The following is a 25,937-nucleotide window of genomic DNA, read 5'->3' as shown; positions in this document are numbered from 1 at the left end:
TTTACATCAACAGATTATTTGTGTAAACTTTAATCTCCTTACAGTAGAAACATACACAGTCAAAGCCAAAAGTAGTGTAACAATTTTACAGCAAAGCTCACCGGTAAAAATGCAAAACAGGTTTGTATCAAATTCTTAAAAAATTGTGCACTTTTTCAAACTTAACTTTGTTCAGCACATCGTTTTGATTTATATATAAGGCATTAATTCTATAAGAATCATTTACTATATTCCAAAAATCGCATGACCTAGGTGTAACACTCTATAGCCTGACACCATTTTTGTTCCTTTCAATATTTACAGATTTCATCTACCTGCATTGACATGGAGCACAGAAGCACTAAGAACAAGCTTTGCCAATAATAGGTTCACATTGAAAAGTTACATAAAAGGGAAAAAAAAAGCTCAATTTTGCATTGCAATAACTTGGATTCTGCTGCAGCCATGATTGTAGTTTAAGAATAATTCCCTCTTTATATACTTCCTCACTTCCAGTAGTATTTGGATCTTTCCATAGGCAGAGTTGAATCTGCTCTGCATCTGCAGCTACAGGAACTGGGACTCATTTCTACAAGCTACCCAAAATCAGTTTTTCTCCTCCCCAGAACACAGTACTTAAGTTTCTTTGAAATTTAAATCTTCTATAAATGGCATCTTTGAAGTCATTCTAGCTACTATGTACAGAAATGGCTCAGGCAATTAAGTTAGTCCACCTTGTCATTAGTCAACAGGAAGTATAATTACTGTAGCTGTAAAGGAGGTATCTAGTGTTCCAGAATAAGTGAGTTTACTTATGGTGAGAGCTCCCTCAATTCTATTTACATGACAACTTCAGGCTCAATGTTAAATAGCAAGTCATCATTTCCTCTTCGGACTTCAAGTAGTAGAGGTGATTCATTCATCACAGCCTCCTGCAGGTCACTGGAAGTCACCAAAGGACGCCCATTGACTTTCACAATAATATCTCCATCCTGGATCCCTCCTCTGCAAAGGCAAGAACAAGGCACTAAGGATGCATTCGATGCAGAGGAAGAGTACAAAGGCTATTCACCATCTCTTTTGCGAATGTAATAAATTTTGATTTGTTTTAGTCTCCACTGAAGGGAAATTCCAGCCTCCTGACTGTGAAATAATAACCGGTGGCACTTGCTAAATGCAAAATAAGGCTCAGGTTATTTCACTGAGGATTTTTTTCCTTAACAACAAAAACAATTTTCTCATGTCTTCTACAAAACTACAGCAAATGAGAAAGAGAAAAAAGGCTTTTATCTATTACTGATTCACTTTACTCAGTCCATTAGCAAGACCATGCTTTTCCTGCCACCAATATGTATTTCAAGAGTTGAAAATTAAAACCTCAAAATTTCAAGACAACTAGACCAGCTAAAGCACTGGGAAATTATTTCTCTCCTGCTGCTCAAATATAATCCTGAATAGTTGCTTTTATTACTTTTGGTTTTGATCTTCCTAAAATCATTTTTAGAAACATTTTATTTACTTTGCAATTATTCTGTCAAACAGCCTCTTCCTTTAAGATTAAGCACTGTCTCAGATAACAGCTCTGACAGTGCCTTATGTGAACATTATTCTGTTTCCTGCTTAAACTTAATCTAAGTTTCTTTTTATTAATATTCAACATACTCCACAAAACTCCTCAAACTAGTTCATTGAATTTGGGATGTTCTTTTTATTTGCACACTGTTAGTGTTTCATAATGTCAACAAAGGTTGTAGTGAGGTGGGTGGCAGTCTCTTTTACCAAGTAACAAGTGACAGGACAAGAAGAAATGGCCTTAAATTGTTCAAAGGGAAGTTTAAATTGGAAAATAGGAAAAATTCCTTCACAGAAAGGGTTTTCAAACACTGCAACAGGTCACTCAGCAAAGTGGTGGTGTCACCATCCCTGGAGGAATTTAAAAGATGGGAAGAAGTGGCACTTAGAGACAGTTTACCGGTGGCCTTGGCAGTTCTGGGTTCATGGTTTGACTTGATGATCTTAAGGGTCATTTCCAACCTAAACAATTCCATTATTTAAATAGTTCTGAAATGCTTAGTTGTTGTACAGGCAAGCAGAATCTTAGCACAAATATTTTAAACCTAAAGGCACAATTTTTAATTGTTTAAATACAGATCAAGCCTGGCAGAGGAAATACTTGAATATAAAAAGAATTACCTTCTAGTATCCCTTTGGAGGTTTATTTGTGGTGAAGAAAATACTGTGCTCTACCTACCTATGAGAAGGTGAGTTTGGAACAACTTCGTGTACATAAATTCCACTTCTGACATCAGGAAAATCAGCATTACTGTGCTTCAGTTCCTCCACCAAGCTGAAAGAAGAACAAAGTTATACAGAATTTGATTGCACTACAAAAGCATATAAATATTTTTTATTTATTAAGACTTTTTGTGACAAAAAGTAAAAGACTTAATTAATTGTTTAGCCTGTTGTTTTGTGATGAAAATATAGGGGATTTGGACTTAGATTAAAACAAACTATATAGATTTTAAGAGAGGTAAAGCATGCTAAACTTAATGGTCTTGCAAATCTCCTGCAAGAATCTGACTTTGGCTCTTTGCAGCAGTAGCACAGAGGGCCTTGTTCATGGGCACAAGAACAGAAGCACTCTCAGGGACAAAAGGTTTTTCTGCCCAAACACTTAGTGCTGGTGACAGGGCAGAAATTTGCTAACTTTTCTAGTTTCTTTTATTTTACAAGTGATTCTTAATTTGTCTTTATCTAGAACAATGGAGTTTTTGATAACTCCAGAGAGAAGACAGATCAGAGCTGGAAACTTCAGTTTCCTTAAGCTGTCATCAGCAATTTGTACATCACTTTTTAAAGAAAGAAGACAGGAACCCCCTGCAAAATAGAGCCTCTACAAACATCCCCTCATTTCAGAGATGGTGACATCATTTCAGGTCTGTGTACAATGTGGGTTAAAACCCATTTCTGGAAAGATTTTAAACCAAGGATGGATCACTGGGCTGTCTGCCATGAAAAACTGGGGTCCCACAGAAGGAAAACAAGCCAAAATGGCTACACAGCTTCTCTTTATTTGATTTAGTACTGAGGAAGCTAACAATTGAATAATTAAAGCAAACACAAAAGGGAAGTGGTCTTTTTCTGAAAATAGGCCTGTAGACATCTTACATGGCTTCCTTAGATGTTCCAAAAGCAGTAAAATCTCACATCATGTTCACAATTATGCAGAGAAACATCCTGAGTGTCTCTCCACCAGTGATGTTAATGCCATTACACTGATTCATTCCAGCTGAGGATCTGACCCTTCAGGGAGGACTGCAGGAGAGTAACTCAAGGAAAAAAGATGGCTTTACTACAACCCCAGCTGGAAATTGTCTTGTTTAATTTTGCAGTCTACTGCCACATTGGAAACATGCCTACTGCTGGGGAAGAACACCAGCACAAGAGCACTCTTTATTATCCAAGAATATATCTGGGTAACAGCAAGACACAAAGCAATGTAAGAGGGAAAAGGCAGTAAAGAGCCAGAGGAGGGTGTCCATTTCTGGCTTTGTTAACACAGAGGCACAAAGCTTTAGTCTGGCACTTCAGCAGCTCTTTCTAGTTAATGGCTAGGCACCAAACCTCACACCATATGGCCTCCAATGGCACTGACAAAACACCACCAAACCCTCCATCAGCTGATCTGTCATTGGCACTCAGAGTCACCTGAAAGCACCATTTTTTTAAAATGCCACCTAAAACTTGGTGTAACTCCAGATGTCCTTGTCAAGAACTAAAATCAGTATTTAGACAATTTCCCGGTCTCAGAACATAGATTTCACCTATATCATTTAAATGCCTGCACATTTCCTAGAAGCTAATGCCCACTTTTGGATCTCTGAAGATTTGTAGAGAAAGATGAATGAATTTCTGAAGCACTGCTGACCACATCTTGTGTGCATGAACATACCACTACCTCTCTAGGATACTTACGCAGGTGTTATTGTCAGCATTCTGATGCCAATGAAACGTTTCTTCCCATCTGAAAGGAACACAGAGGATATTTAAGACATTTAGGTAAACACTACCTAAAAATAAATACCTAAAAATAACTTCTCTGATGACCCAAAATACCTGAAAATTAAAATGGAATGTAACAGATTTTCACAAAACTAAACAAAATCACACACATCTGTACTAAAGTAGGGGGTTTTTTTATTAGCTTTGGTGTACAGTCTTACAATCCCCCTCCCTGCAACTAGGGGGTAAGAGAGAAAGCTCATTTACATTCTCTAAGAGTTTTTCCTCCAGGAAACTACTGTGATTTAGTATCACATGAATTCAGTAAATAGAAAATTTCATAACCAACTACCACTTAATCTGAAACTGATCAATACAATTTCATCACATGATGTTCTCATTAAAATGTAGAAATGGAATCTAAACATCTAAATTTCCACTTTTCAGAGAAAGGGCAATCAAAAGATTGACACTGATTAGAATGCAAATGGCTCGTTATTTCTACCCTAAAGAATAAAAAGCAAGTTTAAAAAAATCCCAAAACATGTAAACCTTTGCCAAAATGATCACAAAAATACTCAGAGGGTGGAGTACCTCTGCTATGAAGATGGGCTGACAGAGTTGGGGTTGCTCATCCTAGTGAAGAGAAGGTTCTAGGGACACCTTAATGAGGTCTTTCAGTATTTAAAGAGGGCTTATAAGACAGGACAAAAGGTAATGGCTTCAAACTAAAAGGGGGTAGATTGGCAGTAGGTATCAGGAAGAATTTTTTATTATGAGGGTTGTAGCACATTGGAAAATGCTGCCCAGAGAAGTGGTAGATGCCTCAGCTGCCAACACTCAAGGTCAGCTTGGATGCAATGAAAGGTGTCCCTGATCACTGCAGAGGGATTGGACTAGATGAACTTTAAAGGTCCCTTCCGATAGAAACTATTCTATAATTCTATGATTTGCCAGGACTCTGTGGAATTTCAAATGGTGAGAAATCACTCCTTTAGGAAGAACACCATATTTCTGAAGTTAGCTTTTACTAAGCCAAGATATTGCACAGCTGGCTTATGAAAAAAATGCAGTTTGATGACTTCCTGCAGTGAGTGCTGCAGTACTCAGTTACATCTGCCATGAAACAATATTTCCCCTTACTTGTTCCAGCACAACAACTTCACAAGATCTTTGAGTTTCTCCAGGTTCTCAAATGAGGAAAAAGGAGATATACACACTCTTCTCTAGCTCTTATTCTTTCCAAGAAAAATACTCCCAAGTAAAGGACTTAGTTCTGAATATTACACATGCCAAATATTCCCACTGGAGTCACTGAAAATGTTGACTGCTAAACATTTGGATTTACTACACTGTGAAAAATCTGGCATCCATAACTGTCATCCCTACTTTGCCCTGAAATGCTTGGCTCTCATCTGTTTTAAAAGAAAACTAGCAAGATCAAAATCAGCTATTGTGAGAGTGTCAAGAAGTTCAATTGCTCAAATTTGAAGTCTGAAGAGCTTTGGGCATGACCATGAACTAGCTCACAGTGCTCCTCCAGTCCCCATGGCAGAAATGTAATTTTTCACTTTTTAAAAATATTCAGACATGATAATTCTCCCCCCTAAAAACAATCCCCTTGTCCATGCAATGCTGACAGTTAAATAATGAAATTCCCTTCATAAGAGCAGTGACAGCATCTGTGATGAGAGTTCTCCCTTTGCATTAAACAATTTGATGCTGGTCATTGCCTGTGAGGCAGAAATTTACAGAAACATGAAAATACTCTGGAGCCTGAGTTAAGAATGTTTACATGATGAAAAATGAAAATGAAAGAAGAGACAAAAGAAATTGACTTGGAAGAAACAGAACTGCAAGAATGAAAAACCGCAGGAGAAATGACACTAGTGATAAAAGGAATTATTTCTCCAGTGGCTAAAGATATATGTAAACATAAAGCTTTAGGGAAAAAATAAGTCTTGCAACTACAGACTTACTCCTAACCAAAATTCTAATTCTACCTTCAACTTTGGGCAGGTCAAAGTATTCCTGCACTTCTGTTCATGCACTGAAATTCAAAAAGGCCTTCAGCTCTCTCTCTGAAGTAGGTTTGTCATACTGCAAACAGCAATTCATACTACAGGAGTAGCAGGCTATTTCATAAAGTAAAACTAAAAACTATGAGCCATAGGTTACTTTAGCAGCAGAGTATACACTCCTCTCTTTCCCCTCTCCAGACATCTTGTGTGTGAGAATACAAGTTAAAAATTCAGTCCTTTTGTTTCATAAAAGTCCATTCCACTGAATTTAACCCAAGCTAAACACCTTCAACAAAAACCACAGTTTTCAACAATGATTAATGGGAATTTAACTGTCCATCTTATTTGAAGTATCAGCAGAGACTGAACAGGCACAGACAACCAGCAGTAGTGTTTTATCATTCCCAAAGTGTAGGCATGGTGATGTTGGGGCTAAGTCACATTGGCAGAGCAGTGTGTGGCACCTGGAACTACCACTGTCATATTACATCTGCTCTGTGAATAGAAAGTCTCAAAACCCGTCATTCTGGCAATTTGTGCAATCATGAAAGAAAAGAAAAAATAATTAGGAGAACTGGAATAAAGTGATGTCATAAATCTAAGGAGCACATCACAAGGGTGCAGTCCCTCCAGTAGTTAACCTATGTTAGAAGAATTAGGTTTAGCAAATGTGAAACCATTGTGGCCTAAAGCTGGAGCACAGCACAGAAGAGAAAGACTCAAATCTCATTTTTGTAAACACCAGACCAGATTAAACACTGATTCCAGGGGTACAAAGCAAAGCAAACCAACCTCAACCACAAGACTAAACTTAAATCTGCTTAGTAATAATAGAAAGTCACAAGCAGCTGACCCCAAGTATCTAGAAGCAGTTCACTATTCCCAGAAATTTTTGTTTCACAGTAAGGAAAGCACTTGCCTTACTGTTAAACTTTATTTATTGATGCTTGCAATAATAGAGATAAAAGCCAGACAGATAAACACTAACCAAAGGCAGAAATGTTTATGACTTATAAACTGTAGCAAAAAGAACTGATAAATCCAAATTAAGGGGGCATGTACTCAAACTTCTATGGGCTTGAGTAACTGTTGTGCAAAATTATACCCAATGCAGCTGATTTCAGTGGGGCCAGGATATCACCAGACTTCCAAGTGAAGAAACGGATCCTGCACTTCTTATTCAAGTGCCAGGCAAAGCTACTTTACTGCTAAATCATTTTGCACCTAGCTCATCTTGCAGACTACATGAACAGCCCTGAAAGCATTTAAGAAAGATTCTAATGCCAAATAGAAAACATGAAAACAGCTCAAGCCTGTAATACTGGACTCTTTGTAGAGTCCCTTTCATATAAACTACATAGCTGAATTTAGTCATTGGTCTGAATCTGTGCTCAGTAAGGCTCCTAAGCAACTCTCATGATTTGTGGTAATTATTATGGGTAATAATCATTCAAATACAGAGGTAAGAATATGGATTCAACACAACTAATACAAGGCCCTGGGGATGTAAAATGAGGGTTCATGTAAATGAGTTGTTTGGTGTGGCCAATGCAGAACTCCCCCATTTCCCCTTGCCCATCTGAAACAAGGTTTATTCACTTTTCTGCTGGCACTTTTAGAGGCCAAGCTGACCTTTTAGGATGGATTTTCTCTTTATTATTTTTTTCAAATTGCTGACTTACTGACTTCTACCATAAAGCATCTAAAAGACTTCCTAGTTTTACTGTTCTGCTCAAGTCTAAACTAGGAATAGATAGAGCCAAGACCGAAATGGAGAAATTCCTAAAAAAAAAATTAAAAAATAAAATCAATCAATGCTTAAGTATGTATTTAACTTCCAGACATAAACACAGAATACACAGCTGATTAAAAGAGATACAGATGGATACACTTAACTTTATGTAGCAATTTAAGACTTCCTAACTATAAAAGGACATTAACCTTATTACTGGTAACCCCAAAATTAGCAAAGACTTTCAGACCATTCAACAGACAAACATCTCTGTGAAGGCTGTGACAAAAATACATTAGTTGCTATAATATATTAACAATGCATTAGGTAATATAGAATTTACAGAAAATATAACCAGTGCAAATTCTTCATTCAAATTACATCCTCTACTTTTCCCCCACTCTCCACTCCTGTTCTTCAACAGATCAGATATTTGAAGCTATATATATAATAGATGAGATTTAAAAAAATATATGCCTTCTATATAAAACAGTTATCTGATCAACTGAGATTTGAAAGACTAATGTCCAGCTTATTAAACAATTGAGTATCTACTATGCCAGAATAAATCTGGAAAGAGTGGTATCCTAAGGGAATGTTATCATCTTCAGGCAATATGATATTAAGAGCAAAATGGTAATACCCATAAATGTCTTTCTATGACCTAATTGTAACATAAGGGAGGATCCCACTGAAACTACTGAAATATAACTGGAAGAAAATGTGATAAAAACATCCCTAAAATTCTGCTTACATAAATTCATTATGCCAAAAAATAGCAACTATACAATAAACCAGAGAACTATTACTAAAGGCCTAAGAAATGAAAACTAAGTCCCAAATATGTGGTGAAAATATCTCCTAGAAACTTTCTGTATGCATTAAGGGTTGTAAATGACTGTTCTGCTACAGCAAAGTTATAAGATGTACTTCAGAGAAGCAAAAGCAAAAAAAATTTGAAAAATAATTAATAAAATTTCCTGTGCCCCAGGATTTTTGGAGCAGTGACAGTCCCACTGACACTAAGAGAAAGTGTAAATCCTTTTGATTAGGGAATTATGTGATATGATTAAAAATAAAAATCTGTATGTTACAATCCCAGTATAAACTTGAATCTTTCACAGTTTTTGCCCTGCAAGAACAGGGTTCTTCCATGGGCAAAGCTGTCTCTGGGCCCTTAGCTTGGCTCATCATTCTGTGGAGGTAAAGGTGCCTGAAGGAGCAAGGTGACTGATTTCAGTGGTGACACCCCTGACCTTCACTGACTTTCCAGCCCCAGTTACCAGGAGATGGTGAGTTCTGCACAAAGCCTGAGTTCATGCCTCTAGGCAAGGCCTGCAGGCTGAGTCACTGCTCCTCCCTGGACTGGGACAAGCAGTTTGGTTCTAAAGAGTAACATCACTAATGAGACACCTGTTTGTTTTAGAAACCAACAATAAGTTAGTAACCAGGGTGAATACATAAGTTTTTTTGACATGTTGACTGAAACAAAATTATGTCAGCTACTTTGAAATGCATTTCTCAGCATATAATTAACAACCTTTTTTCAACTACTTGTCCCCCTTCTCTCAAATCAACAGTGAAAACAATATGGTTTGTGGAATCCAACAGAGCACAGATGAGGGGACCCATCAAGTTTGTGATGCTCTCATACAAGCAGATGCATCACTTTAAAACCACTGACTAAGGAAGTTTCCAAAACAACAGTATCTGAGAAGACAGGAGGGAAACAACCCTGGCATCAGAACTGGATGAACTCAGGAGAAGACAAGATTAATAACAAAGATTCAAGAGAAGAAGCAGCAGCAGCCAACACTCGTGATAAAAGATTAGTAGTAGGGTGTGGACAGATAAATTGGCAAGTGAAAGAGTAAGGAAGGTTTGGCCTGGATGCAGCATTACTAGATCAGATTTGGCTGTGCAGCCTGTAGTATGACATCTAGAGCAGGGTGACAGATATGGTGCAGGCATGTAAAAAAAGTCTAAAGTACTGCAGTTGTCATTGCCAATAGATTTAGATTTATATGCTGTCCAGTGCAGAGGCCTTTCTTTCTGCCTCTCTCCCATCTTCCCACGTATTTCTTCACAAATTAGTAACAGCCCTTCTTCCACCAGGGCCTGAGAGTCTGTCACAATATGTGATTATATAGCACTGACATACATGACCATGCTAAAATATAGGTCAGGTTCTATGGACTACATCCCACCTGTGGACAGATGCTTTAAAAGGTTTTTAACTTATTTTCTACAGTATACCTTAATCTTTTTGCTTGACAATAAGTGAAAAGAGGATAATAAAACTCCTTAAACAAGTGATCATCTGTTCTCAAGATCAGTTGAGACAGTGATGATTCATCTGTGTCCTCACTATTCTCAGAGGCCCTATTTCCCATATTTATACACACACTGTCTGCTCTTCGGGGGTGTGAGTAATAAGAAGTCTCTCCTACTTCTGTGAAATTGTTTTCTATTTCCCAGTCTGTGATGCTCTATAATGGAGAAGGATGCTGCTCCTTTCAGTAATAGGATCCCACACCCATGTCTTTTAGCACTTCACCTGGATCAGGATAATAACTGAAAGATGTCACTGTTTCTTGCAGACCTTACCTTTACTTTGTTTGTCATGTGACTCTGTGAGAAACTGAGTGATACGGTCTGAAGGAATTGCAAAAGAAATTCCAGCTGTGACCTTCAAGGTGTTAATCCCAATCACTTCACCATCCTGTTGAGAGACAACACCCAATTAAATTTGTTCCTAAGTACAGGATTCATCTCCCTGCCTAGTATTTCATGTTAAAAGCTGGTGTAAGAAATTCTAGAGTGTTGTAATCACTCAAGAAATAAACACTACTTATAAGGGAGGATCTGGGCTTTGATTCATGATCCATTTCACATTTAACTGTGATGGCCAGAGAGATTACAGTACAGTGTGTTCATCCAAGGTCCATCCCAACACTCAGCAAGACATTCCCTCTGCCAAGTGGGCAGGGAAGTCACTACTACCACTACAGCCACAAGTCACTGCCCTGCAAAACCAGTGCTGATTGGAAGCAATCTACTTTGGAAGAGTTGTGTGGGGTAGCTAGGTTCCATCTCTGTCGTGCATCCCAGATTTCACAGCGTGAACTAACAAGTGTAACTGCTCCCTCCAGATCCAATATTCCTCACTGCTATGTAAATTTTTCCATGCTCAATGGCGAAATGTTCTCCTGCGGTGTGTGAACTGAAACCTAATTTGCATATTCTTCATTAGCTACAGGGTATCTGCCTACCATTAGCTAAATGAATGGAAGCTGGAATGACCCATGAATCTTCCCAAAAGAACATTCTCCCACTTGAAACTAGCTCTTGAAACAAAACCAGCCAACCAAACCAAGTCACATGGACTTACCAGATTAACTAGAGGTCCTCCAGAGTTGCCATACTGTAAAAATGACATAAGGGAACAATAAATTAATACTTCACTGTTGGAAATGCAATTCTCATTACAAACAGTACTGTTTTTTAAGTAAATGAAAGAGAAGAGGTAATTTCTTAGGCAGCACTGACAGACACTATCAATCACAGAAGATCACAAGTAGCTCTTATCCTACCCCTACACCCCTCCCATGATTATAGTTGTTTGGTCTTTTCAGAAACAGAAATTAAGTTAGGAGCCACTCCAGATAGACAGACCCTGAGTTTATGACATTGAATAGCTAAAACTAGTATTTTGATTCTCCTAAAGCCTGTCAGAACAATGTTTCGAAGTAGTTAATTGTTATTTATAGTTATACTTCAGTGAAGTGCTTCTACAATTTTTGTTTCACTCATCACTTTGGTTTGTAACACTGTCAGTCTCTCATTCTCCACTGGAGCAGAATACAGTGGTTTACATATTTAATCACAGCATATTGCTATGAGGTAGCTACTACATAAGGATTGATTTAGTAACCACAGACACATATGCCTCTCTAGGGAAGGCATAGAGCAACTCTGAACAGCCCAAAATTACCTAATACCTAATGGCCCTTAAAGGAAATAAGCAACAGGACCACAGGAAATGAGAGTTGGGGAAGTTGCTTGTCCATCTTCAAGCTGGCTCAACAATTTGTTTTTGAGTGAGGCCAGAGTATTAGAGTAGGTTTGCAAAACAGCCAAGAGCAGCAACTTACTACTCAAAAGAAACAAAAGCTAAGTGATGTATGACAGAGAAGCAAGACACAAACTATTTACACTTAGATAGCACTGGGCAAACTTTATAGATTCATAGGAGAATAAAACAGACATTAAAATTTATCAAACAGCTTCAAAGCTCAAATTAAACAATTAGATAAATTCCTTATATTGTATCTCTCCAGTGACCAGAGGCTGCACATGTGATTTTTATGTCTGACTGGCACAAAGAAACCAAAATAATGATTTTTCAGCCTTGCTCAGCACATGGTCTTTCATTCACTTGTCTTCTGCTTGAAGGATGTGAAAGACCTTCAGCACATGCAATACAGCTCCATTTAGAACCTTATGGCCCTGTTTTCTCCTGCCCTATGTTACTGCTGTCCCAGCATTCCTCAAAAGGCAGCTGCATGCACATTCCTGCAGGAAAGTCTTGGCTGAGCCACAGGAATGCTCTGAACAGACCAACTCTCAAACTCCTCCCATCCTCAGGAGAAAATGAGTGCATTAGCTAAGCACAAAGCATCCTTATGCCAGGGACCATCTTCATGTTTTGCAGTCCCAGATGGCAAAGCAATTCAAACTTAGTGTCATTTTCCTCACCTCATCTGCTATCATTCTTTGGTCCAGCATTATCTAACACACTCTGCTATCCTTGTCTAAACCTGCTCATTAGCTTTGGAAGGCAGCAAATGTCTAAGTATATACACAAGGAAGGAGTCTGAGCTTGAAAAATGTGTATAGGCAAGAAGTCAAGAATCCCATGTTCCAATTCTGTCTCCCCCACCAATTCAGTGTGTGCTCCCAAGTAACCCATCTTGCCTAAGTTTCCAATTAAATGTCTAGAGAGGTTCAGCTCCTGGGTTGCACAAAAGCTTTTTGAAAAAGCTCACTTTTATGTCATATCTTAGCACAAAAAATAATTCTCCTCTTTTTTCCTCCCTACACAATTTCTTTCAACAAGTCTGTGACAATAACAATTTGTGAAGCACTCTGTGTGTAAAACATTATTATTGCTTGTTATGACAAATTTGACATTCAAGTCCAACAAACAAATCCTGAAATATTTTCCTTTCAATGTGTAACAGATTTAAAGTATAAAATTTCAGGCCATTTTCTACCTCAGATATGTGTGCAGTGCTCATTTTAGAAGCAGTACAAACTAAATATACACCCAAGCACTTCACTTAAGCTCTTTGGATCACTCCAAGATGCTCTGAAGGAACATTATTTAATGTATTTCTATACAACATGAAATGCTAGGAGGCTTAGCTCCAAACCTTACCTCAAACTTTGTTATTTTCCACCTTGACTCTTGTTTTGATTATGTGATGTGCAAAGGGAAAACAAGCACAGCAAAAAATATCCCCAGTCCTCTCCTTATGTTCTTACCTGGGTGTCCTGTCACTACACTGAAGCACATACTCTCAATTTGACTACTCCATCTGCTTCTAAAGGATGGAGATGAAAGAAATTTTGGCTCTACAGCTTCCTTGACCAGAGCAACTCAGCAGGCAGAGAGAGAAATTTTTTAATTTACTGCTGGTTGATACAACCATGTTGCTGCATGAGACTCACAGAATTCAAAGCATCTGACCTATGCAGCATCCTCACAGACAACCTCAGTGGGAGAACTTTTATTTATCATTCCCTTCACAACGTTGCCTGAACACACCTTACAGACCCTGCATAGAGTTTTGAAAAAGAAGAGTTTCACTGATGTTAAACAAAGCTGCTGGATTCATGTCTCAGAGCAGGCCCTTCCATGCTGCACAGTGGGGACAGCCTGTGAGGTGGAACTTACATTAATGATGGCATCTGTCTGGATGTAATCCATGTCCGAGTCCCGCAGGCCCAGCTCTTTGCCGTCTCGCTGAGCCGTGCTGACAATACCTGTGGTCACAGTGTTCTGTAAGGCAAAGGGGCTCCCAATTGCCACCACAAATTCTCCTGGCCTCAGATCAGCTGAGTGTCCCAGTAACAATACTGGTAGTTTTTTCTTAATCAAACAGAGAGAGAAAGAAATAAGCATTAGTTCACACTTGAAAATAATCTGATTGCAAAGATCAAAAACCAGCAAAAAGTTAGGAACACTTTCCATTACATTAATGAAAGAGCCACTCACTATCCTATACCCAAAACTTATGCTGTTTTAAACCATCTTCAAAAACAAACAGCTATCTGTAGTTCCTTGCAATTTCACCAAGAAAAGAAGGGCATCAAAATTTCCCTGTTTTCCAGCAGATTGTTGCCTCCTCCTAGAAACAGCACAAAAACCAATTGTTGACTACCACTCTCTCTGCATTATGCCCATCTTGCAGTCCATGCATACTGCCACAAAGCTTAGAAAGATTAGCCTGGGTATTTAGGTAAATATAGCACAATTTTGCCACATATTAAATGAGTGACTTTTTTTTTTTCTTAGTTTTTTACACTTCCTAGCACAGAAGACAAAGTAATTTAATTCCAAAATAGGAAAAATTTCCAGGCCTGTATTTCAGTACATTGCTTTCCACAGATCTAAGGAATCCTTAAACATATATTCTAGTCAATCACTTTGTACTAAGTGAAACTGAAATTGCCCAAATGAAGGCATTCTCCTGTTTATGTCACTCACCTTAGGGTGAATCTTTATTGTTGCAATGTCAGATTTCTTGTCAATGTCTTTGATTGTTGCTTCATAGGTGTCTCCATTCTGGAGCTGTACCTTCAGTTGTTGTCTCCCTGATATTGCATTTGTGCTTGACACCACATGGGCATTGGTCACAATTAAACCAGAATCAGACATAATAAACCCAGATCCACTGGAAAGGGGGACATTTCGACCAAAGAGAGGGTGCCTGCACAAAAAGCAAGCATTTTGTGTCATAAGCAAAACAAACTTAAGAAAAGATTATATCAGACATCACTTACCACGTTTCACCCTGAGAATCAAACTTTTTAAAAAATTACAAAGAAAGGATCCCTTCCTGAAAATTGTGACTGGCTTTAGTCAGTCAGGGAGACAGGAACTGAGGTTTACAGACAATCAGCAGGATCTTTTTCCTTTGTTTTCCAATTTTGTCTTCATAATCTTCCTTGCACAGAGTGTAGGTGACAAAAAAGGAAGGAGAAGCAGCCTATCTGATCCCACTGGTTATTGATTACATACTGAAAGAGGGAAATAATAAAGCTAAGAAATTAACTGATCATCTAATGGGAGAAGGGGAAGAAGGAACCTTGCAGCTGGACAGAAGCATAAAGGAAGAGACGAGGTCTAAGGAGATCATAAAGCCCAAGTGCAGACTGGAAAAAGCATGTTTGGAAACCAAAATGACTAGGAATATGAAAGAAAAAATGGAAAACACTACCAATGGGTAAAACTTGGTGGGAAACAACATGTGCTGCAAAACAGACAGGTAAAAGATTTTGCAAACTGTTCAAGGCGTTACAGATTTTCTCTGTGAACAACTGTTGTAATGACCTTATGTTAGGGGAACATAAAGTGTCTGCACAGCAGAAAACAAGAAAAGGCCCACAAAGTCTTTCTTCCAATACATGGTCCTGGTTAGGATATTATTTGAAAGTTCTGGACTATTTAGCAGTAAACAATTGCAGCAAATCCCATGAAAAAGTAGTATCAATATTAGCACCCAGCAAGCTGCTAGGAAAAGAACAAACAATCTTAACAACATATGAAAAGATCTAAAGCATCTTCAGCTGTAACATCCTCTCAAAGGACCAATCACCATGTGCATAAAACTATGTCCCTTGATATACTTGATTATCTTGATTTTGGATATTAAAAAAGCCTACAAAAATTCTCCAAAAAATTCTTATATCTGTGGAAATTGAGAGGACTCCAGGAGGAAAGGTATTCACATAATGGAGTGCATGCAATATTTGCAGTAATTTGTTCTGACAGCAGGTTGTTCTGAGGACTCATATTTAAACCTCTCAGGTGGCTTTGACACTCAGTGCTGATCTTGCCACAGCAGGTCCAGGTTCAGCATCCTGAATATTGGTGATGTTCTGGTCAAAAACTTTAGTTCATTTCTTTCTTAACAGGAGTCATTTCTGTGTTTAGATAGACTACATCTCCTTGACATTCTACCCTTTAATGCTCTTCCTGCCAAAATAAAATCACCTCTCCTTCAAAGTTGAAAAACTAACAACAAGCCATTTTTCTCCAGCTTAGTGTCTGAATATATATGTGCACACACATATATAAATATGTATATATATGTGTGTGCACACATATGTATGTATTTAAACTGAGATACAAATACAGTCCAACAAGCAAAACATCTTAGTGAAGGTGGAAGAGAACTCCAAAAATGAGATATACTTATTTTAGGGTAGACAGTATATATTGTATAGTACTCAGTATATATTGTATAGTACTGTAAACCCATTAGAATAGATCTACTGAACAGGAACAATACACACAAACAGGTGGTTATCTGGAGAAATGGGTCTGCTGTAATGTTTTAGACTGTTTTGTGAACCTCAAATTGAAAAGGAAAGTTAGCACACTGTAGTTCTTTGTTAAACAATGTAACTAAAACAAAGAATTGAAAGTTTACCTGAGGAAAAGTTCAATGTGCACAACTGCAGGTGCAATCTTTTCCACCACATCAGCTATGAAGTTGAATTTGTATCTTGGGCTGCTGGACTGTAGGTGACCTATACTAGCAGAAAGAATTGGATATGTTAATAAGACAATACATTTTTGATCAAGTAGGCAAGATGAATCTGCTTTGATTTGGTCTGTTTCTCCAACTAAACGGTTTCCAAACAGTACTGGAAAAGGAATCAAAGTCATTAAGATTGTTCAAAATTTACCTAGCATTCTGCATGATCCTGAGAAAATTAAACATCATCATCATTTAGCTCTACATTCTTTTCTTTGGAAGTCTATAAGCTCTGTCTTGAGCATTTTTCTGAGGACAACTACTTGGTATTATCCAAGACACAGAGGGTCATAAGCAAAGGACTTTAGGAGGTCATTAGTTCTACCTCCTGCTCAAAGCTGCATCAGCTACAAAGGGAAAAAGAGTTGGGACTTGCAAAACTCCAAGGTTAGACATTCCAGAAACTGCCTGGGAAACTTGTCCCACTGCTTCACTGTCCCCCATGATGTTTAGGTTTTGCTTACATCACGTCTGAACTTGTTGAGCTCATGTTCCAACTCATGCCCCTTGTTTCTCATCCTCCCATTATGCACCTCTGTATGAATCCAGCACACAGGGAGGCTGCTCTCAGGTCCCCTTGAAGCTTTCTCTTCCCAAAACTGAACAAGCCCAGTACCCTCAGTTTCTCCTCCCAGGAGATATGTCCAGCTCCCCCCAAACATCCTCATGACCTTCTGAACTCTAGTTTGTCAATGCCTTTCTTGTACTGAGAGATCCAAAACTGGATGCAGTATTCCAGATGTGGTCTGACAAGTCCTGAGTACCACGGCTGCAAAAGTTTGAATTGTGACTCCCAAATTAAGTCCTTTTTTTTTTTTAAGTAGACACATTAGAAACCTGACTTAAATTACAACCTTTGCACCTAAAACTTTCTGCAAATTCACATTTAAGCTGTCATATGCAGCAATAGACTAGCAATAGACTACTAAAATGTCTGACAAAAGCCAGTACTACCTTAAACAGCACTATACACAGCATTCATTAAGAGTCAATAAAATTGTGTGAAGTTAAGATCTTAAAGAGGTGGGGGAAAAGCCCATGGCATCCTGGCTTCTAATGCCACAGCATCCTGGCTTCTAGCACCACAGCATCCCAGAGGAATAGCACTGCTTGTGCTAAATGTTATATTCTCTGCAGTCTTTCATCCACAGAGCCATATCATCACACAGGTAAAGCATGTGATAGGGGATGTATCCCCACACTCGAATAGCAATCTTTTGTGTTCACAGCCTGAAGCTTTAAAATTAACTACGGGATCTACCAAAGTGAGCAAATGAGTTGAAAAAACTAGCCCAAGAAGACTAGGAATTTCTTCACAGAAGCCTGCAAGTTCTTTATCCTGTTACTGGACATGGGATTTAGTTCTGAATGAAAAGAAACCCTGCTTATATTTAGCAAGTTAGATTTATGTGATACTGAATAAACAAAAGGAACAGCTTGGCAGGACTAGGTTCAGTCTATCATTTCTATGCACATTCTCACACACACTGAAGAATCTCTCCAGCCAATTGAACATTCTTGTTTTAGTGCTTAGTTTAAAAGAGACACAGCAAACAAGAATCACAGAGGACAGTTAAATGTAAGCACAATACACTGTTATTTATTTTGCTTACAAGGCCACTAAAGAGTTATTTTACCTTCAGTTCCCTAGTAGCTTGCTTGATTATGCATTATATCCTTTGAAGTCTACTGACATGACTTTGAACACTTGCCTACACAGCAAGTGCTCACTGACAGGATATAACATTGCCATCACATTTATCCTAATAGACATGACCATGCATCAGTGAAAGGCAGCTGATGAACTGCACAGAACTGGGGAAAAACTGGGGATGAATGCAGCCTTTCAGTTGGTGTAAATCAGCATAGCTCTGGGTGAGTCAGGGCAACTAAATCCATTTGCATCTTCTAAGTGCTCAACTGTTCTGCCCTAACCAAATGGATACAGCACTGTACATGGCCACAAGCACAGGAAGAGCCTTGTTCAAAAACCTCACTCCTGACTAGCACCAGGCAAACATCATGGGTGGCTTTCCAGGTAGGATTTGGGGGAGGCAAAGAGAAAGTATCTGTAAGAGGTAGTGAATACAACATGAAAAAAAGGTGAGGAAAATAAAATGCAGCAGTACAGAGAGGAGACTAAAACTGAAACAATGTTTACCTTCTTCTCATACAATAGTAAAAACATTTCTGTGTCTGAGCAGAAGCCCAGAACCTCCCTGCTGGGGTTAGAAGACAAGAATGCTCAAACCTGAAATAAAATTGAAATCTGCACCAATATTAAAGGGAAATCTGAAACAAAGGAGGTTCAAGAATAACAGACATTCAGGCTTTGTATGAAAGGCATGTCTGAAGATCTGGGCTGATCAGAGATGAGCTGTTTTTTTCTCTGGTGGGGATCAAACACTGGTGAAAACTGACTTACAAAGCTGATCTTTCTGGAATAATTTTCTGCAAGCTGGCAGTGATGAGAACCTTTAAACACATTATATGATGTGCCAGGAACTCAAACTACAGACCTGGAAGGTGTAACTGCACACTTGCATTCACTCAGCAACTATTTAAGGGAACTGAAGTGTTGGTTATTATTTACAGCATTTTAGTGCATAATTATTAAACTGATGGTTTTCATCAGAAATCCTCAACATACTTCAAAGGGAAGAACTGAAGCCTGGAAAACTGAAGAAGGAAGCAACATCCAACACTGAGTATACTGTATAATGTCAGCCTGAATACAAGTGTTGTAAATTTAGAGGTAGAATCTATCCTTTAATGTGCACTAGTTGGTAGACACCAGCTGCTGCTACTGTCCTTTCTAAGAGAGAAAGTTGAATATGTATCTCTCCCCTCCATATTTCTGCTGCCTTGTAGAGCCCCACACAGCCCTCAGCTCTCTGCTGCCCTGAGCATGTAACAGCTCTGAGCCCACAAAACTTCTGTAGATTTTGACCCATTGACCCTCTGAGATTTGCCACATAGTTTTTCAAAGGTCTCTCAATAACCTGCATTATTTTCCATGTTATTACTGAGTGTTCAAAATCATCTCACACTAACAAAATCTAATTTATCCTGGCAAAAACCCATAATTTAATCCGATTAGCCATGTGTTGCATAACCAAGATTTCAAAGGTGCTGCAACCAGGTTGTATTTGAAACAAACCCAAATTTATGCTGTATGAGTCTTTAGCTGTCTATGCATGTCTTAGTCAAAAAAACTAGATTTCCCCAATCTGCTCCACAGCCACAAATCAACCAGATTTTCAGCAGCCTTGAACTTTGAGCCTATCATTTCAACTAAGTGATTAGATCTTCAGGTCTCCAGCTCCCCTTGCAGAACACTTAAAATTCAGATTTCAATGTAAGTGCATGGAGCTAAAGATTTTCAGCCTATTTTCTAAAATGTGACCTTATGCTTCCAATTTTATGGGCTCCAACTACACTGAATTTAAATGGCTAAAGCTGAGTGCCTTTCAGGTAGGAGTAGTCTTATTATCAGTTTAAGATTTTTCCTGGATAGTGGTGTTACCTACAGGCTATGGGTCCATTTAAGAGTGGTTTATTTACTTTCTTGCAGAGACAATAGACCCCACTCCAATCTCATTAACACTGCTGTAAATCAGGAACAATGCCAACAAATCTGTTGAGTTAACCTAGTATGAAGAGAACTGGAAAAAATTCAGCAGAAATAATCATTATAATCCCACTGAAGACAATAAAACCAGACCAATTTACATTTGCAAAAGACTGAACATTTCTGAATATCTGCCAACTTAGTCCCTGTAGAAGTAAATCACATTCACTGCTTTCTTAAAGACAATGCATTGTATTAAAATCCACAATTTTATATTCATTAAGAATTTGTGAGCCTGGAAAACTCATTCTTTTAAAGTTGTTTCCCCACCTCCCCTTTTAAAACCAGCTTCAGAAAAGATCTGTGCATTCAGCAAAATTATTATGTCTAAGGGAGGACTGCAACCTGGCAGATCTGATCACCAGGGATAAACACTGTCCCTACTGCGCTTTCATGGAAAGAAATGAAAGACAAATAAAAGATTATAATGTCTCTGCTTAAAAAACAGAAACATCTGCTGGAAACATAGGTTCATGGGCAGCTTTTCTGATGAATTCAGCATTAAGATCAAGTTGCATAGCTGTGCACTGACCATAAAGCCTTGGTGAGTTTAATGCCACATTATGTTTCAGGCAACTTGTTTATACAATGGATGTCTACCGTGCACAGATGAAAACAATTTGGTGAACCAACACCAAAGTGGCTTTCTTGTGCAATGCAGCAATCACAAGGGCCAGACAGAGACAGAGTGGCACAAGCTTTCTAGCACAGGCACCACACTGACTTTGTATGCTTGGTATCCCTCCTTTCCAAGTGACCCTCATGAGGAGATACAGTAAGAACAGCCTTTTCCTGTCACCCATCCTTTACAAAGCATTGAAGTGCTCTACTCTGAATTGTATACCAAATCCTGTACACTATCCATCCTCACCTGCAGGAACTCAAAGGAATTCAGGCATAAGGAGAACAAGCAGCACAGGAATGTGACCAAAGTTTGTGTTCCCAGCTAATACCTTGCAGTACATGTCCCTAAATACAGCTGCAGGCAGCTTTAAGGCTTTGATGGCAGCAACACCAGCAAGAGACTTCTATCCCTCACTGGGCCAACTTCTCAGAAATGCACATAATCATACACTCAGTTGTTCCTCTGTATCTTCAATGTACAGGCACATTCCAAACACCTGTGTGCAATGACTTATGAATTAATTGTGTTTCAAACACTCTCTTAGGAATATGAACTTTTAGGCTCCTATCTTGCAAAGATCTGACCGACTTGGGTGAGTAAACACCACCACCCCTTTTTGAGAGTGACTTCAGGTTAACAGTGCAGAGGACAGTAAATGGTGAGTGTCAAGTCCAGCCTCAAAGGTTTTCTAATTAAGCTTTTAATTTTTCTAGTTCCATTGACAAAAGAGCACCAGTATTTAAAAAAATAAATTTGCTTCCATGTCTTAGGTAAGAAAAGAGAAATCTGTCTTCACAGAAGCTATTTGCAAAATAACCTTGCAGGGAATTTAACTGTACTAAGATATACTGAGATCAAAACCAGTCCTTCATTCAAGAAACAAGCAGGTTGACTGTAGATGGCAGGTGACCAAGTGAATCCTTTGAGTGAGATGTCTGACATCTTAGTGGATTGATACATGGCATTGTTAAAACTTGCACTTGCTGCCCTGAGAAACAAGGCTCTGTAGGAATAGATCTTTGATTACAGAGGTTGTCCTCCAAAAGTATTTCTCCCATTACTTACATGCTGGCTTGTAACAGCTTGTTGTTATCACAGTAGGTGACAGAAGGCAGAAAAAAAATAGCTTCACAATATATTCCCATATATAAACATATATACTGTTGAAAAAAGTTGAAAAATCCTCCCAGTATTTGTAGAAGGGAGTTTAACTTTGCACAGGATTTCTGCAGACTGCTGCCATTAGTATCTCTGAGAAGCCCCTGGGCACTGGTACATGGCAGAGCATCAGGAATGGAGCCCCTGGACCTCCAGGCAGTGCACACCCCATTTAGTCCACTGTGTGTAGAAATTGCAATTTGGCATGGTGCTTTTCAACCCAATGCAAGACTTCAACAAGGACAAAAGCATTTTAAATTCTGTTAACTTTTCAATTATCACTCAGTAACCCTGGCCACCTCATTCCTTCCTTCCTTCATCCTTTACTACCCAGGTTTCATGCATCCCTATTCACCAGACTGCTGTCACCAGGAAACCACAGCTGTTTCTCAGCCTGTCTGGGTTTATCACAGCCAGAATCCAACTCAGCATCAACACAAGCAACTCAAAAAGGAGAGGAACAGACATTTCAGGAGCCACTCTGGGCCTGTGCATGTTTTAAATAGGGCCTTAGTCATACTATGTGAAACTTCTGTTATCTGAGATTGTTTTAATATATGGATGGTTAAGTAAAACTGCATTTACTTCATAACTAGCTTATCCCTTCAAGTTCTGAGTCATCTGAGGCCAGGCAAGAACAGGAGAAAAAGAAATTTGACAGCAATTTTAAACTGTCAACTTTCTTCCAAGCCTCTCATTACAGCCATTGCAAGTTATTGTTAAAAAAAAAAACAAACCAAAACAAACAAAAAAACCCATAATTGAGTTCTATTCCTGGCTCAACCACCAACTCAGCCTGACCTTGGGCAAGACACTCGGTTTCTTTGAGCTTCAGTTTGTGCAGCTGTAGAACTGAACAAAAAAAAAAAAATTAAATCTCAACTGAAAACCAGATGCTTCATCTAAGCTGATGTTTTCTGAGACAAAAAAAATAAAGCCAAATTAAAGTAAACACTAAAATAGTTGCTTGGAAAAAAAAAATCTTTTCTGCCTCACAGCCCTAAATTCCTAAGCCTATTAGCATTAGATTCAGGAGGATTCCTTAAAGAAAATGTCACATATACCCAATGCCAAGCACACAGCAAGCTCACAGATGCAGGCTAGTTCACTCATTTTTTGGTTAAACATTTTGATTATTTCACGTGGATCAGTTTCAACCAAGTTTTAGGAGTACTAAAGTTAACATTTGCTGATGTGAAAAGGTACAGGCAAAGAACAATTTATAACTACAAAACACTGGAGAGATGGAACACTGCAGCTTCAGGCTGGCATCTGAAACAATTCTTGGCTCTGACAAGATTCTCTGAAAGGAACTCCAGGAACATCATTTGAATATCCTCCCACTCTGAACTGGCTTAGCCTTTCCAAAGATCAAAATATATATGAAAGGCCCCCTATTCACAGAAAGGCTACAACACTACCCCTATTCCTTCTGAACCCTGCCAATCATTTTGGCCAGTTTGCTATGAATAAACAGGATGCTTAGTGATTTACCTGACATAATGGAAACATTAATGCATGTTTTAAAACACCATTAAGCATAGCACTTTTCTCTTTTCAGGAACTCTATGGGAAATGTAGCAGAAGCAAAGCCTTAAAATAATATACCAGTAAGTATGTGGAAAGATATTGCCAGCATTAACACTTCCATGAAGAGACACATTTTAATATTAAAAGGAAATTAGTAGCTTAAGAGATTACTAAACTTTCCAAAGTTAAATCACCAAGCCTGAAGTTGTGTGTCATAGCATATCACAGGCTCTGAGCAGAGGCCTCAACACTTTACTGCAACCACAAGATCATTTGATTGCCTGAGTATCAATATTTTACACTATAAAGGAACTTCTCGGGCTTTTTTTTCCTTACAAGACTATTTTTCTTTACAAGGGCTCTACAAGACTACAAAACCCTTTGGTGAAGAAAACAAACCAGACAAAAGACCACGTTTTAGGTGGTTGATCAATACTCAGCGCCTTTTCTGCCCTGATGGGCTTTTAGAGGCATTTTCTGATTCGCCTGTTAGGTCAATCTGACTAACACCCCAAAATCCCCCAGGGACGGTCCCGGAGCTCAGGTGTTCCCGGGTCCTGCTCTGTTTGTGCGGGCTGTGCCCTGCAGGGGGGATGCCACCAACATCAACACCGCCACCAAACACCAACACGGCCACCAAACAGCGCGGCTGGCACCGCAGCCAGCGCAGGTGGCACCGGCCGGACGGGAGCAGGCTGGTACCGCTGCCCCTGCCTCCAGAAAAGCTGCTGCCGCTGCCCCTGCCTCCAGAAAAGCTGCTGCCGCTGCCCCTGCCTCCAGAAAAGCTGCTGCCGCTGCCCCTGCCTCCAGAAAAGCTGCTGCCGCTGCCCCTGCCTCCAGAAAAGCTGGTACCGCTGCCCCTGCCTCCAGAAAAGCTGGTACCGCTGCCCTGGCCCTGGCCTGACAGCCGAGCCACCTCCACCCACCTCGCCTCCATCAGGCAAGCGCGCCCGCCTCTTGTCCTGCGAGGCATCATCCACAGCCGTGCTGCTGGCTTGGGGGAGCCCTGCCCAAACCCCAGCCCAAGCCCACACTGAGCATCCAGCAGTTCTGCTGGTCAGAGAGCACCTGAGCATCCGTTCCACATACCACAGGTGTCATTAGTTTCCACATCCTTGGAGGTTTTTAGAGTACCTAGATCCACCCAGTCTTCCCAAGCCAAGGAAAATCGCGACTTTCTTTACCCAGGTGTCCCACCTCCCACCCCGCGGCAGGTCCCACCATGCTCCTACCCGATTCACAGGCTCCCTTCTGGACCTGGGCGATGCCGGGCAGCCCGTGCTGCAGCGCCTTGCGGCTCACCGCCTTCAGCTGGCAGATGTTGTCGTACGTCCGGCCGTCGCTGCCGCACACCTGGGCGCTGAGCTTGCACTGGCAGACGCCCTTGGCGAAGCGCTTGCCCATGGGGTAGCGGCAATCGAGGCTGTCCCCGCAGGGTGGGTCCTCCTTGCGGCCGCAGGAGTCCCCCTCGCCCGCGGCGCAGATGAGGCAGCAGCCGCAGCGGTCGGGGACGTACCCGCTGGGGCAGCTGGGGCTGGGGCATGTGGAGACATCGCAGCGGGCCGGGCACTTGGCGCGGCCGAGCTGGAGCTCCGCGGCGTGCGGGCCGGCACTGAGGGACAGCAGGAGCAGCGGGCTCAGCAGCGACACCCGCATCCTCGGCGGGGACAGCGGCGGCGGAGCGCGGGTTGCGAGCCCGGCCGGCCCCGGGGCAGGAGGCGGGAAGGTGCGATCGCGGCGAGGGAAGGGGAAGGCGGGCTTTATGCACACTCGGGCAGCACAGCGCCGTGTGCCCCGGGCAGCGCTTCTGCGGGCCGAGCGGGACGGCGGAGGGCAGCAGGCCGGAGTCACGGCCGGCTCGGTCCCCGCAGGACGCGGTGGCTCCCAGGACTCAGCTGGCCGGACTGAGGCGCTGAGCCATGGCACGGAGCACCGAGAGCAGGCGGAGCGGGAGGCGCTGGGAAGGCGGCGGCAGGGTTATATGAGGGACGGGCCCGCCGCCTCCCGCAGCACCGGCAGCTCCCCAGGCTCCACCCCGGGCGGGACGGACGGAGCAAGCGGGGAGGGCCCGCTCCCCTCAGCTGGGCGCTGCGGGGCAGAGCCGCCCGCCTGCTGGCAAATCGCCGCCCCGAACGGGGAGAGCCCGGCGTGAGGACACCAGGGGCTGTGGGTGCCCGACGTGGCATAAACAAAGGCGAACCTGTTACATCTGAGCGGCTGTGATCTCTGTGAGTGCAGGGGCAGAAAGCCGGCAGCCGCTTTGCCTGCCCTCATGCTTGTCTGTAATGTCAGCAGTAATAGGGGCGTTTGTCGCCACTGCCACCGAAGAGTAATCAAGTTTGGTCTCGCTTAGTTTGGTCTCTGCTGTAATGTTAAACGTGGTCTTGGGCACAAATCCCTCTTTGCAGGTGTCAGAGCAGAGACACAA

The 25,937-nt window shown here is 40.7% G+C and overlaps 1 protein-coding gene across 1 annotated transcript; it reads right to left on the bottom strand.

Annotated features, from left to right (window-relative positions):
• Positions 1–25,484, bottom strand: HTRA3 (HtrA serine peptidase 3). Its single transcript, XM_054633337.2, has 9 exons — positions 24,742–25,484; positions 16,458–16,557; positions 14,510–14,732; positions 13,697–13,891; positions 11,129–11,161; positions 10,345–10,459; positions 3,958–4,006; positions 2,231–2,326; positions 1–984 (listed from the first exon to the last, which is right to left on the bottom strand). Exons 1-9 carry the CDS (start codon positions 25,163–25,165, stop codon positions 819–821), a joined length of 1,401 nt encoding a protein of 466 aa, XP_054489312.1. The 5' UTR covers positions 25,166–25,484; the 3' UTR covers positions 1–818.
• Positions 25,485–25,937: the final 453 nt, after the last annotated feature.

The sequence above is a fragment of the Agelaius phoeniceus genome, chromosome 4 (genome assembly GCF_051311805.1).
Source record: "Agelaius phoeniceus isolate bAgePho1 chromosome 4, bAgePho1.hap1, whole genome shotgun sequence".
Classification (NCBI taxonomy): domain Eukaryota; kingdom Metazoa; phylum Chordata; class Aves; order Passeriformes; family Icteridae; genus Agelaius; species Agelaius phoeniceus.
This window is presented reverse-complemented; position numbering and strand designations above follow the sequence as displayed.